This window comes from Athene noctua, chromosome 2 (genome assembly GCF_965140245.1).
Source record: "Athene noctua chromosome 2, bAthNoc1.hap1.1, whole genome shotgun sequence".
NCBI classification, from domain to species: Eukaryota; Metazoa; Chordata; class Aves; order Strigiformes; family Strigidae; genus Athene; species Athene noctua.
In genome coordinates this window covers 118,710,095-118,724,777 of record NC_134038.1, presented here as the reverse complement: position 1 = coordinate 118,724,777, position 14,683 = coordinate 118,710,095, and the positions used below count along the sequence as shown (strand labels likewise).

Genomic DNA, 14,683 nt, shown 5'->3' with positions numbered 1-14,683 from the left:
GCAACCTCCAAAATACTTCACTTGTGACAGTACAACAGTACTTTTCCCTCAGGATGGGATAACATATCAAAAACTTCATTACTTTCTTTCGGAGAGACTTGGATCAGACCATTACAGAGAGCCTGTGAAGCTTTCAGAGCAGTCTACAGGCAGTTCAGAAATCCAACAGGTACCCCATTGAGTTAAATAACACCATTCTCATTCTACAGCTCAGACAAAAGAGAAGCAAAAGAAAAGTAATTCAGTGTCTCAAGTAAGTTTGTTCAGTCAGTGGAAAAACTGCAGAGGAAACTCCACTTTTTTGGCAGTGTTGCATATTACCATTGCATGGGATTTTGCAGTAACCTAGCGGCCACGGAGGCACACCACCCTTGTCAGAAGTCAAGTCTGAGCTAGCTGTTGAATAAACAAAACCTTGGCCACAGACAGAGGCGAATGTCCTAAGGCCAGCTCCTGCCTTCAGGCGTGGGACGGTTCCCACAGCATCCCTTCAGGGCTGCTGCCCTAGGAGTCCTACTTGGCTTCATCTCAACCGTGTGCCTTTTCTAAGATCAGAGGTAGATGTGTAGAAATTCAAGGTAAACTTTTTTTTTTTAATGCAACCTCTTTTAGTGCAGAGCTTTCCTCCTTACCTTTATCTTTTTCTTGCTGGAATCCATGATCATTTTCCAATCTGATCCATTGTTGCTATAGCCAATTTTGAATTTTTTCATGAACACTTTGTTTTCTCGGTGTTTGCCTCCTTGGACAATTATGCCCCTCACTTTTTTTTCTTCACCAAGGTCTATTTGAAGCCATTCATTTGTATATGGATGAGTAGTTGGTGGCAGTGCCCAACCTGAACGGCTTGTTATGAGGCGAGCATTTTCTGGGATCCAGTTTCGATCAACTTGAGTAGATGCAGTAATCTGAGAGTCAGGAATGAGCCCAGACACCATACCCAGCATCCCAGAGCAAGGATAATCTACAGAGAAAAAACCAAATAATTTAAATAGTTACTCTGAACAAGCACCAAAACAGAAACAGGACACATCAGTTAATTCAACAATCATAAGCAATTACTTATTTCTTTTTTATATCCAAAATAATCTCTTTGGATTTGTATATAATTTTCATTTGTTCAAACTTGCACATCCTAGTTTTGGCAGGAAGTACCAAAATACCACAAGTATTTCTGGCCTGATGGGAACCAAAAGGATCAGAAAATCCTATGCTATTCTTGTTTTCTATTCTTCTTGTTAAGGCACAGAGTGCAGGGTCACATCTGAATTTGTGAATATTTCCCTAGAGAAAAACCTCCAAAGTCAGCCAAAACCTGGTTGCAGATTACTTAATTTTGGTGACACTGGAAATGGAAATCTTTGTACATTCTGTAAAAGAAAATTTATTGCCTTACTTGAGATTTTCCAAATGTATTTCTTTGAACTCTCAGGCATTTTCAAATGACACAGAAGATAAATAGTTGCTTCTTTTATGGTCCCAGATAAATATAAATTAGAAGTAGGAAAAGCTACTAACAAGGAATGAAGATTTCCAATATAGAATGTAACAGCAGTTCAGCTGACATTACCTTCATCTAATCTGAAAAAATTTCATAGAATGACCTGGAATTCTATAACAGAGTAATCGGTACTCTTATTTTCCTGCTGTATGGAAACCCATCCTCAGGAACATCTTCAAGAATCACCTTAAGGGGAAAGTCAAGAAACACCTTAAGGGGAAAAAAAAATAATCCCTAGAACTATGAAAAAGCAGTGCAAATAAACTGGATTAAGTGCTATAAAATGACGCTAGATATTTTTTAGAAAAATCGCTTTGTAAAAAATATTAAATCATTAGTATTTTATTTAATCTATAACTTTTCTATTTTTGTATTTTTTACTTTACATATAAAAACACCTCCATTTTGTAGAAATTATAGAAAGCCTAAAACTAGGAAAAAAAAGACTTCTAAAAAAAATTCTGCTTGTGCCTTTTTTTTTTTTTTTCTGAATAGTATTTTGATGATAATAATGCCTTTTGCGTTACTTCAGAAAGCACTCTGAACAGTTATTTTGGTAGTTGACTATGTGATATAAAGGAGTTACATTACAATACTGATCACTAGCAGGAACCTGACTATGTATGTCTAGTTGCTTTAATAGGCTTCAGATCTAAGTGTACCTTGCAATGCTTTTAAACCTAGTTATGTATGTTAGTTCCTTGGGAAACCTGCTGCGAACTACCTACAAATAGCAGGCATGAGAGAGAGGGACTAGAGGGTTAGGAAGGAAAAACAAGATGGTAATTTGCAAAATTTCTGTGTATCTCATGTATTTTGCATGGAGCTGTAAAATAATTGCAAGAATAGTAATTAAAACCTTTTTTTTTTTTTTTCCCCACTTAAAGCTGAACATCTAAAAGATAATGCCAGAACAACATTCAGATAACACAATGTTTGTGTTGTCGTGTTTTATTTTCCCTATGCTTTTTTTTTACAGTTCTACATTCAGGCCACGGTGGAAATAGTGAAGATGCATTTCACTGATAAACCCACAGCATAGGCATAATAAATTCTCTTGGTTTTAAAATCGTTCCCAAGACCTACCTGTTATCTTGCAGCCATAAACTTCAAATCTCAGTGATACTCCATTTTCCCAAGACACAGGTCTAATTCGCACAAACCGTGTTAAAACTGGTTTGGCAAAAGGTCTGTAAACAACCTCAGTGGGATTGCTATTCCCTTGAAACACCTTTGTGTGGAAAGAAAAAGTATATATTTGTTAGGTTTTCTCTTAAATGTTGTTTAGAATTCTGTGTTTTACAGATGGTTATGATACAAGGTCTAACCAAGGTTATTTGGAGAGAGGGATGAGACAAAAGACTTGCATGTGGAACTGTTTCATTAAACTCTTAACACAATTGTTCAGACAGATAAGCTTTCCTTGGGGAGGAAGAAAAAAGATGTAAGGTGTTCAATGATACTAAAAAATACTTGCCACCTGCAGAGTCCCATAAAACACCATAATGCTACAGACCAGACCAGGAGAGCTCAGGGCCATCTTGAGAGCAGATTACCTGAGTGCAACAAGGGTCTGTCCACTCCCTGCCTATTTCGAGGTGTTCCTAATGCCCAGATCTGTCTGCAGGAATGACATACACTGGTCTTTGACACCCAAGGACTGCCATGTCCCGAAAGAATCCCTCAATGGCCCATTAGGGCAGTTTTATTCCTTGTACGCTCATAGAATGATGCAAAAAGCTACAGAACCTCAGGCCCATATTAAAGGTTTGGATTTCAATTAGACCACATAAAGTCCTATATGGAGTTAGGATAAAAGCATATATTATTTTGCTTTTTGCAGAGTGTATCGTGCAAACCTTGCTTTGTTAACCTTCCATTTTAAAATCCTTTTTAACAAGTACTCAGACTTTCTTTCTCCTTGCATACTGAGATGGAAGTCTATTTAAAATCTATACAGCAGGCTCGAAGATTTTCTGTGTCCCCTGAGGCTAACAGTCAAATTAGATGAACAATGAGACTTCCACAAGAAGGGACATGATTGTGCTGTGCTTTCATGTTGAGGATCCTGCAGATGCGCTCCTTCCTAGCAGAGCTGAAACTTTGCAATGTTCTAGTCCAAAGAAGGTGATTCAGCTTCCTGCTTCTTCCTCACGTAGAGAGGACCACTTTCCTGTTGTTTTCATGGATACAAACCCCTCTCCTTTTATGGAAGATTTCTCACACACACTGTCTACTTTCCTGTTTGTTACTTGCAATAACTCCACTAATTTGGAGCAGAGGCCAGCAGCGCACAGCTGTCAACTCATCAGGCTCAGTTATATCTCAAGTAATTTAATGTAGGAGTTTCATATCTAGCAAAAGATTTTAAACAGAGCTACATTCTTTTCAGCAACTTTTTTTTTTTTTTTTTTTTTTCTCTGGGAGGACCTGCTGTAGTTTTCTCAAGGTCTGCATCTGACAGAGAAAATGAGTTTTTCCGCAGAAGTACACAGCTCCTTATATGTAGTTAGCGCAATGCTGGTGTGGGGCTGCCTTGAAGAGATCTGTGGCTGCCTGCTTTCGCTGTTCCTTCAGTAGCCAAGTCTCCTTAACTTTTCATTTGAATAAAGATGTCAGAGGGAGATTGGTGCATAGTTTTTTCTTGTCCTGATCCAACAACAAAATATTAACATTTTAGAAACCTGACTTTTTTACGAAACCTTTGAACAAATAACACAGGTTTAGGAAGTGTTCTCACTAATTAAGGACAGCATGTACAAGAGAAATTCATGTAAAATACACTCTTGGAGAGTTTACAAATAGAAGCTAGTCATGAAAAACAGCTATGGTCTAATTTTGAAAGGGGCATTTGTTCAGATTGTGGGAGCCAGAGCCAGGAAACCCCGTGTCTCATACCAACCACAGATTTGGGTCCTCTTGTGACTTTGAGCAAGCCAGTTATTGTACTTTATGCATCATTATATAGTGCCCATATTGTGGCATTTGACCTTCTAAAGTTTCTTCTCTGTGAAATGAGGATAATACCTGTCAAAGAGAAGCTTTCAGAATCCATTTTTTATTGTTTTACAAAGTGCTTCAAAGAAGAAAGATGTATGTGTTAAACACTGCTACTGTTTTGATTAGATAAATGTGGTGGACTTGGCAGAGCACTTACAGATGAATCAAGGACAAGGCAGTAACCAAATATTTAGAGCTAGATATGGTTGCACTGATAGAGTTTAATATTACACAGCTCTTCTGGGTCTTCACAGAAGGGTCACAAAAAAGCTATTTTGAAGAGAGGTACCACAAAAAACTTTCCAGTTGCATCAGCCCCTAGAAGACTCTGGGGATGCTGCTCCTGGGCACATTCTGAGCAAGGTGGGAAGGCAGGCACAGCCTCATTGGGACTATTCATGTGAGAGTTCGAGCAGAATTGACTTCTCAATAACGAGCTTTATGCTCATGGTAGGTGGATAATGAAGATTTTTCTTACAAGTGTCTAAAGCTGTTTCCTTGGGAGGTCACAGAGAGCAAATCCACTGATAAATGGAAAGGTGATAAAAATCTATAAGGATGGAAAGATGTGCCTAATTATCTGTCTGCATGACCCCCATCATTGAGATGCTTGGAAGCCTAACAAACTACTAATGACTTGCTAGCACTCCTACAAAACATCACAGCTACGCATGGAGACCCGAGGCACTGACACACTGCATATCCAGAGCTTCACTGCAGATAAGACATCTACATATTTTTTAAAAGGTTTCCCATAATGTTTTTCTCAAGGTCACATAGAAAATCTCTGGCAAACTGGGAAACAGCAGCAATCACACAAATTATGGTGGGTATAACAGACAGGGCAGCACTTTGCACCCTTTTAAGCTGCTCTAGGCTTTGGATAAATAATCTTTTTGATTTGGGATGTTGTTAACCCTGATCAACCTGATTAAACCTGTGATACCTTATTCCTCTTTTGTTAATAAATGATAGTAACTAAACAGTTCAACAACCTATTTCTTGGCTGAAGAGAAATAAAAGGGAAAGGACTTACAGCAGGCTTGTTTCCCTCCTTCAGTGTAATCCAGTCCTCTCCATTGGAGCTGACATCTACGCGGTATGTTTTCAGATAATATTCTTTCTTTGTTTCTTTTGAGATGGCTCCTTGGGTCCCAATGCCAGAAACAAAGCGGAGAAGACCCAGATCTACCTGTGGTAATGAATGAATGAAGACATGAGGACAATCAGTTCAGAGCACAACAACACTACAAAAGCAAGCCCCTCCCACTCCCCTATGTTTTACAAAAATAAGTATTTTATATAAAGGAAATTGCAACATATTATTGATAGTAACATAGTCATAATGTCCTCTTTTGTAAACAATGTCATCACAGGAGATAGGAACATTTGCCTAATTAGCCAGGAGGGCAATTCACGTGTCAGAGAATTATCTTTCCTCTGTGGGGGAGAAACCAGAGACCCCATCAGTGTGAGTGGGAACCACCAGACTGCAGAGAAGTTACTAGAGAAGTTCCTGAAGGACCAGTCGGGTGAACAATCTTACTTAATACTTTCGTTAACTACCTTGCACACATGCTAATGAAATTTGCTAAGGCCACAAAGCTGCAAGGCATTGTCAATACAGAGGAGAGTCATGCAGTGCGAACTGAATGACCCTGAGGACTGCAGTATTAGAACTGGGATGAAATTTCACATACAATATCAAAGTCGTGCACTTAGGGAACGATAACAAGAATTCTGCTAAAACCCAGGAGCTCATCACTTGCAAAGAGAAGAGGAGAAAAGAATCCCATGGTGTATTAGCTAGTCACAAGATAATTACAAATCACTGTGTGATTTTGTTGGGAAAAATGCAAATGAGTTGCTTGTACCCTATGATATATTTGAAGAAAACAGAAAGAAACATTAGCACAAGTGCAATAGCTCTGTTCCAACTGTCAAATGTAGTGAACTTTAATAATTAGAAGATAATGGTGTTTTGAACTTGCTGGACAGATGGACACTATGGTGTGCACATGAATGCATGTTAGAGGCCTTCTCTCCACGCATTCTCCTTCTCTCATGAAATTGCACTGCAACCAAATGGACAAGTGATAAGGTTAACCTTCCCCTCCACCAGTTATTTGTCACCCAGATCTGTTTCCTTATCTAGTTCATCACGTGACATCACAGAAGATGTATAGGCATATTTGGGAGGATAATGTGGGGTGCAGGAGCACGGCTATTCGAGTCAGTTCTGCTGGCAAAAACCCCCTTTGTCCCGCTGCACAAGTCCAGCTGCCAAATGGCTGAAACTAGGCACAGAAATTTCTCACAGCCAGGTTGGTGATCACAGCTTTGAAACACCTGCCATTTCCTTATGGCCATAACAACAAACCAATTAAAATCAAATTCATCAGCCTCTTTCTCTGCAGCTAGAACCTTCTCTTTGTTTCCTAAAGCAAACCATTTAATTTCAATATAAAATGACACCATTCACAAACTATTAATCAGAGTAATTTATTCCCCTAAACTTCAGTTGTCCAGACTTTAGTAGGATTATAATAGGTTGAATTAACCCTTCTCAAGTGAATGCCCCATGAATGTCTCAGACTTTTTCATTATTTCCAAAGTACGCAGGATGCAGAATATATGTCCCTTGTGTCCCACAGGCATCCTTTTTCCTGTATGTATGTCATATATCCAAAGGCGCTGGAGCAGTTAAATCAACATGCTCTGCATTCTCTCTCAAAAGGCTGAAGGAAGTGCTATTGAGGACAGACTGGCTGCTCTCTCAATGCCCATGTCATATGCAAGGCATTTTGAAGTCTTCCAATACAAGAATAGCAGCCTTGTGTGTGACAGATAGAACTAGCTTTCAGGGCAAAGCCCCTGCCCCAGTTTTTGAGGCTGGTAAAGTCTATATGTAGCATTTTAGCCCCTGTCATTAGGGGTGAAATACTGCAACGGTTTTTTTTTGGTCGTGATAAAAAAAAAATCAGTCTTAAAAAAAATAAAAAACCCCCAGCACCACCTTACAAAAACAATCAAGTGATTTAAAGTAACTGGAGAGTCTCAGATGTTAGATTGTTGCAATCTGAAAGTTAATGGGGGAATCTGGGCATCATTGCACTGAGCAATCTCAGCTTAACTTCAAATGCTCTCCAAACTGTACTCTGCTGATTGTAAAGTGTGCTGCACTGAGTTATGTCCAATACTACATTCACTTCCAGGCTGAAGTGCTCTTGAAAATCTGGAAGTCTGAGGGAGTGCAGAGCTAAGTTATTTAAATGATCTGCTTCTCTTACAATTTGAAACAGCTCTTCAGTTTTGAAATGATTAGGGTCCCAAGCCTGTACCATTCCAGCTGATTTGAAATGATTCTAGTAGGGGCTTTTTAATATACAGTAAGTACTTCATTGTGAATATAGTCAAGCAATGGCCTATTACAACAGTTCTAGGTGTTTGAAGCCAACTTAAAATTTAATATTAGCGGCTTAGGGGAAGGTTTGATTAGTTGATGCCTGAGCTAACAATTACAGCTATCAGTCACTGTCCATTCAGGTGACTTGGGCTTGTCCCATCAAAGAACTTCAGGCCCCCCAGTTTTGCTTGATCCCAAATGCTGGTGTTCAATACACCCCCTTAACTTCTGGGGTGCTGAATATCCTACAGCATCTATCCACTGCCCAGAACTAAGTCCTAAACACAAAGATGATATAGACATCTACCTTCATGCCTAAAACCTGGCAGGCAGAAATTTTCCTGCCAGTAGTTAACAGCTCACTGGGAAAGAGAGAGAAACTCTGAGAAGACCTCTAATTTATTACCTATAGGTAGGGAAGAGGAAAACTCATTAGTGGTCCTGGCTCCAGTAGCTGTGTAATACAGTACAGGAGGAGGGAGGCATCTCTTGTCGTTAGGGAGAACATTTCTTCAAATAGATGTGCTCTCTCTGGATCAGCAAATCTTTACGTGCTTCTTGAAAACTGGAAGTATGTCAATGGCAGTCCTCTCCTGGAGTGCCTGAAGGCTGATGGCTCGAGTGTTCAGCTGTGTGCCACAGCTTTAAACACCTTGCAAAAGCAAGCTGTAACCCCAGACCTGCCACATGTGAGGGGGTGTTTGCCCACAAGCTGATAGAGAAAAAAGAACAACCTTCCTCCATCAGTGTTTTGTGAGAAAGAAGCGGTGCAAATAAGAAAGGTGGAGCTAAGCATCAGGGAAGCAGAAGAGTTGCAGTTTTTAGTACTAATTCTGCGTCAGCGCAGGGGTCCAGGACAGGGGTAGATCTGAAGGCATTTTCCTCCCTTTGACAGTCCTCTGCAGTGGTCTCTGTCCAGAGAGCAACTCCTCCTCTCCAGGTGCATACAAACAGAATTGCAACACTGAGCACCCCTCTGTGGTGTCTAAGTATGTTTGTAAATCAAGCTCTAAAAGTACCAATATTCTTCTCTAAGTAAAGTGACAGAAATAAATTATGTAGAATACTACCTTGGGAACTTCATGACACACCTTAAGGGGCTATTAAGCTCACCTTCATTAATCACTTTGTGGTGTATTTTGTTTCCTTTCTGATGTCTTTTGAAACTTGGCTTTCTGTAAGATGCAAAATTGTGCATAAAATAAACATTCTAAATGTCCCAGGGACTGCTCAGAGTTGACGTTCAACCATATCAACTGCTATTAACAATTGGAACCTGAAGGTACGAAAATGTAGCTGTGGTAAGACACAGCCCTTCTGTACCACATTATCCAGAGGAATCATTGCAGATGGCCGTAGCCTTAGTACAGCTGTGTCACCTAACTGATAGGAATTCTTATGCTTTTTAGAGGCTTTTGCTTATAGGGTCTGACTGGCTATGTAATTTCCAGTCAGTTTAGTATGTCCTCTCCACAGAGGTCTCCAAGTGTTAACATGACCAGAGGTAACCCGTTTATCCAGCCTCCTCCAGCTGAGACAGTAATACAAATCTTTAACAACTACCTTTCTGTTTTGGCCTTCTTGTCCTTTTTGTTTCAGGAACTTGTGTTTCATGTTAAAATGAACTGTGGAGAGAGGTGGTGATGAAATACAGTACTTTTGAAGATGAACATCAAATGCATTTCCCTGCAATTATTTGACATTTAACTTTCTGCGCGTATGATAAACAAACATCTGGTATTTATTTTAGAGGATGCAAGCGATTTTGTAAGTTACTGCATGCTATATGTCTGTGATCTGAGATAGGCAGCTGTCTCCAAACCTGAAATCTTGACATTTCATTTCCATGGCCAGAGTTTCAGCTTTGACTAACAGCAGTATCTTGCTAGTTCTTTTTTTTTCAAATTTTGTTCACTTTCATTCAGATTAAAAAGCATCTCTCTCTTGGAAAATGATGCCTTAGGGCCTTAGCCAAAAACACAGCCTTTGATAATTGCCTGTGCTGCAATGTGACCACCTTTACTCGTAAGTACATGACTGGGAACAGACTTGCCTATAGGAATGGGCTTCTAACTTACAAGAAATGAGGAACATCTCAAGTATGTATTTTTTTTTCAGGAGACAAGTGTTCATGTAAAAAAAGCCCCAGTTGTTCCTACTTCTAAAATCAATTTCTTTTCTGCAAGACCATATTACAAGATGCTAGCTGTTTCTACGCATGAATTACTTCCTCTGTATTTATTGTGAAATATCTTCAGCATCCAGGAAAAATATTTTTATTGCTGTCTTACTGTCTCCAAAAAATGTGGGTGGGTGACACATTTTCAAGACATAGATATGCAAGGGATAGCATACACATTTTATTAGAGACCAGTTAAGAAGAAGGAAAAAGAATAACATTTAACTTTGCACAGTGTATCATGTAGCAGATCTTAGCAAACTGCCGGATAAAGAACAACACACAACATACATGACTTGAAATTAATATAGCTGCTTCCTGTCGTCATATATGTCATAGCATGGAAGACCTTATTTTCAGAATGAAAATCTATCTTGCTAAATAAAATACAGTCATTGAGGGAATTGTAGCAAGGGAGCAGTTTTACCAGCTTTTAACACTCCTACTGTAGGTCTGTTCAACAGCCTGAGAAAATAAAGGATAAAGTGCTGGAGTTTGATTAACAACAGGAAGCTTTTTGTTGTGGGCATCTCTTGTGGCTTGAAAAGCTGTATAATCCATCACTTGACACAACATACCAAAGTAAATATTTTTAGAGAACTGTGTCATTTCCCCAGATAGCATATAGTGCTCTGAGTCAGATTAACTGTTGTGACGCTTCACTGTTCTTCTGTCAAATATTTAATTAAGCAAGAGTTGATCTTTTTTATTAGGTGTTGCTGTTGATTTGACCAATCATTCTCTCCCATGATGTATATACAACTATCATTTAATTCCTTTATTTATTGAGCTTTAAGTAAAGAAGCTTATAATGCTAAGTAAAATGGCACAGGTTCTAGTAGAAATTCTGAAAATAGTCTAATTAATTTGGTTGGAAAATTACTTCCAAAAGTCTTCATCCTTGAAATGAGTAGTCATTACAAGAGCACAACTCCTTGATTAATGACAAGGTGTAAATATTCATCCTGGGTTTAAGTGAAAATAGTTCAGGCTGTAAACCATTTCAGATCTTTGTGCAAAATTCTCAGTGATATTTGTGGCAGCTCCATAAAGAAAGTGAAGAGAAAATATTGCTGTTAGTAAGATCTCTCCTGAGTCACTGAAGTCTTTCTCATTGACCTTGACAGCAACATCCTGCAAGTCCCAGAAGAAAAAGCAGCTAATCACACACTCAGCTTCTAGTCTGTGCCTAACAACTGTCCTCAGTCAGTATGCTTTACTGAACTGATACTTATGTGACTTGGCAAAAATGGGGAAGCATGAAAAAGAAGATGAGCAAACATTCATGCCAAAGAAATAGGAATGCTTGGCAGCAAAAAGGAAATGAACTTTCTTTAGCAGCTGAGATATTCCTCACAATCTTCACCTTCTGCCCAAATCCTTTTCTGCAGCAGAAAAAACGTAAGTGTAAAGATTCTCCCAACTGAAAACAAGGAATAGACTTGAAGGTTGTTATCACATTCAGATACTGGTGCTGGGATTGAAGTATTGAGTACAGTAATTTTTTTTTAGAAGAAGATTGGCCAGTTTCAACAAGAGAAAATTTAAGATAACGATGAAAAAGTATGACTGATGAACAGAAGAGAACCTCAGTCATCATTACGGGGCTGGTTCAAGAAGGAAAAGATGCAGAAAGTGTAAGAAAAATGAAATCAAGAAACAAAAAGGAGAAAAGAAAAGACAAGAAAAAAATGAAAGAAAGGGCCTCTGTGTCTCTGACAGAGGAAAGATAATGCTTGTGTGGGCTGTGTTGCATCTGGATTCATGGCACATTCTCCCACTCTTATGTTAATTTTTTTTTGCATAAATCAGAAGCAACTAATTAAAAAAGAAATATTTAATTCTGACATGTTCTTTGAACTGGTGTTCCATCTGGTTCTGTTTGAATAGTAAAATCTGCTGTAGTTGTAAAAATTGGCAAGCAGCACTCTGGTAAAGAGAAACAAAAGAGACTCAGTACAGCAGGTTAATACACTAGCATTTCAACTTGAGACATTTCCAGAATTCAGCAAACCAAATCGCTCCAGTATGGAAACTATAAAGATCAAATGTGAAAGAGAAATGCTGCGAGTGGGCCGGGAGAAGCAGGGCCACTGGTACACATTAGCTCTGTGTGATATTTTAAATGTGAGACTTTGAAGGAGTTTGGTTTAAAAGCAAGGGCATTGCAATGCTCCCCTGAAATGGGCTCACTGTATTGTATGAAATGCATCCAGTGCACATGCAGTGATAGGGAACGATCCTTCTACTATTCATTTGCAAGCTCCACCTTATGCATTCCTGTGGTGCTCTGATGTAACACGACCGTTATTCAGAAGACTCAGAAAATACCTTCTTAAATTTTTTTTTTTACTTGAAAACTATTTAAAATCTGTACACCAAGATACAATAAACTCTGATAACAAAGGGAGGAAAATGTAATCGTATTGAGATTTCTATAGACTCTGGGTCTAAGTAATCAGCATCTTATGCCATTCGAACCCTCTCTCTAGCAATGAAGAGAAAGGCTGATTAACTCCCAGTGCTTTAGAAAAAGATTGGTTTACATCTTGCAGGATCATATCTTGCTGTGAAATATTACTTCTTTAAAATTAAAACCTTCGCTTTGGCACTACATTAACTTGCAAATGGATAACCTAAGACATGTACAATGACTTGGTCAAAAAAGGAGGAATGTGAATGGCCCCTTTCTCCAGCTAAGATACTTAGGAACCCTTGCTGAGCAATAAATGAGTCAGGAACGTAATACTTTTAATTAACGTTTTCTGAATACTTATTTGTAATTTACATTTAATTTTAAACCTGAGCTTAATCCTCTGATCTGGAATGAAGACAACTATTTAGTGCAGCTTGAATGTAACCTTCCCCAGTTTGTGTTAGAAACTATAGAAAAGGGAAACTCTATAGCAATACTTGCAGAACCACTCTTTTCTGAGAGAAGGACATAATTGTAGGACTTTTTTTCCCCTAAATGTACTGAGCAACTAATGCACAAATGACAAACAAGTAATCTAAAGCTTCTCTATCAGAGTGCTTCACATGTGAAAAATGGGGCTTTGGGTGGAAAACCTTGAATTGTGCCTTATAAGTTCTTCTGTAGCTTTTTTTTTTTTTTTTTTTTTTTTCTTGCCAGCTGCTGTCCTGTTAACATCAGAGAGTACAGGCAGAAGGGCTTGATTTCTAATACATTTTGGTATTTTGAATGTAAGTACAATATTACACATGTGTAAACACACAGAAATAACCTCTGCTTCTTCCTGTTTTGTAGCATACCTACGCTAATTGGGTAGGAAACTGGTGAGGAGATGATATACTATGCAGAATTAAACGTCTGCTGTCTCAGACGACACACCTTGATGGTGTAGATAGATCTGGTGCTGCAAATACTGCATTCAACGTAAGTTCCACTGAAATCACTGGAATCTGCTACACTTAGATATTTTTGAAAGTTCAGACTTTGAATTTTCTATTAAAAATAGCAACAAAATGAGGAAAAAGTGCCAGTGTCTAAGATTTAATACTTTTTAAGCCTAATTTCACTGGCACTTGGAATAGGTGTATAACCTGTGTCACATAGAAATGTATGTATTTTCTTGTGATCAGCTTTCTCATCTTGGAAAATCGTCACAGTCTCTTTAAATCAGTCAGTCAACCACAGAATTCTGCATTCATTTATTCTCTGTTAAATGGAACTGTCAGTTTTGTTGTACCAAAATTCGATTTTCTATTTCATACACATTGTGTATGATGATTTTAATTTACTACTGGGTCACCAAGCAAGTCACTGCTTTTTTAAAATATGAGTTTCTGCTACCTTCTAGAAGAATGTCAGGTAGCTGCAGTTAGGTGGTGTAGTGAGGGTACTGTAAATGTATGGTGCAAAAAGAGAGACTAAGACTGTACATGCAAAGGTCATTTTGCTTTTGCCTTGGTATGTCCCTCATAGCTCTGAGGAAATACACACGTATAGATTCATTACTTCTGAGGCTGTGATTTGGAAGACCTGCTGTTGCGAATGGTGCTCTTGTCCCGTGCTGGAGGAGGAAGCGGGACAGCAGAGGGGATGGTGCAGGCCAGTGACTACCAAGATAACTTCTCCTGGTACTAAAGCAAACCAGGGAGACTGGCTGCCCCCAGCTCTGTTCTCTAACAAAGACTGCTCAAACTCTGGCCAATGAATCTCATTTCCAGGGTTTCTTCCGCCAGTTAATGGTGCCTGGTTTGTTTACCTCCACCCTGCTTTTCTTAAAGTTGCTCTACCTTCAGCTATGTAAAGAGCACAGTTATTGATTTTTAAGTGCTGTGGCTTTTTAAAATAAACACAGGATGTATTTTCTTATTTAAGCATATTGTGAAAGGGGGGAACACTCCTACAGACAGTTAATTTTTATGGCCTGATAAGAGCATTTAAAAATTATTCTGTGCTATGTCAGCTTGTCAGCCCATAGCTTGAATTTAATATGATGTGCAATGGAAGAGCTTGAACCTGTCTCTGTTAAGGCTGAAAGCCACCTTAGTCGATAGTACAATAATCTATAACCTAAACACGGCTAGTTAAAATACATCCTGGTTTTATACATGATAGGACAAATCAATC

General features: G+C 38.8%; 1 protein-coding gene across 5 annotated transcripts in view; it reads right to left on the bottom strand.

Annotated features, from left to right (window-relative positions):
- The window catches only part of NRP1 (neuropilin 1), a 112,909-nt gene that overhangs the window by 28,265 nt on the left and 69,961 nt on the right, over positions 1-14,683 (bottom strand). For all 5 annotated transcript variants that reach the window (XM_074900007.1, XM_074900008.1, XM_074900009.1 and 2 more), the window contains exons 8-10: positions 5,538-5,693; positions 2,588-2,732; positions 633-964 (exon numbers count right to left, since the gene is read on the bottom strand). In XM_074900007.1, coding sequence (XP_074756108.1) covers positions 633-964; positions 2,588-2,732; positions 5,538-5,693 — 633 coding nt within the window. The remainder of the gene's footprint in view (positions 1-632; positions 965-2,587; positions 2,733-5,537; positions 5,694-14,683) is intronic.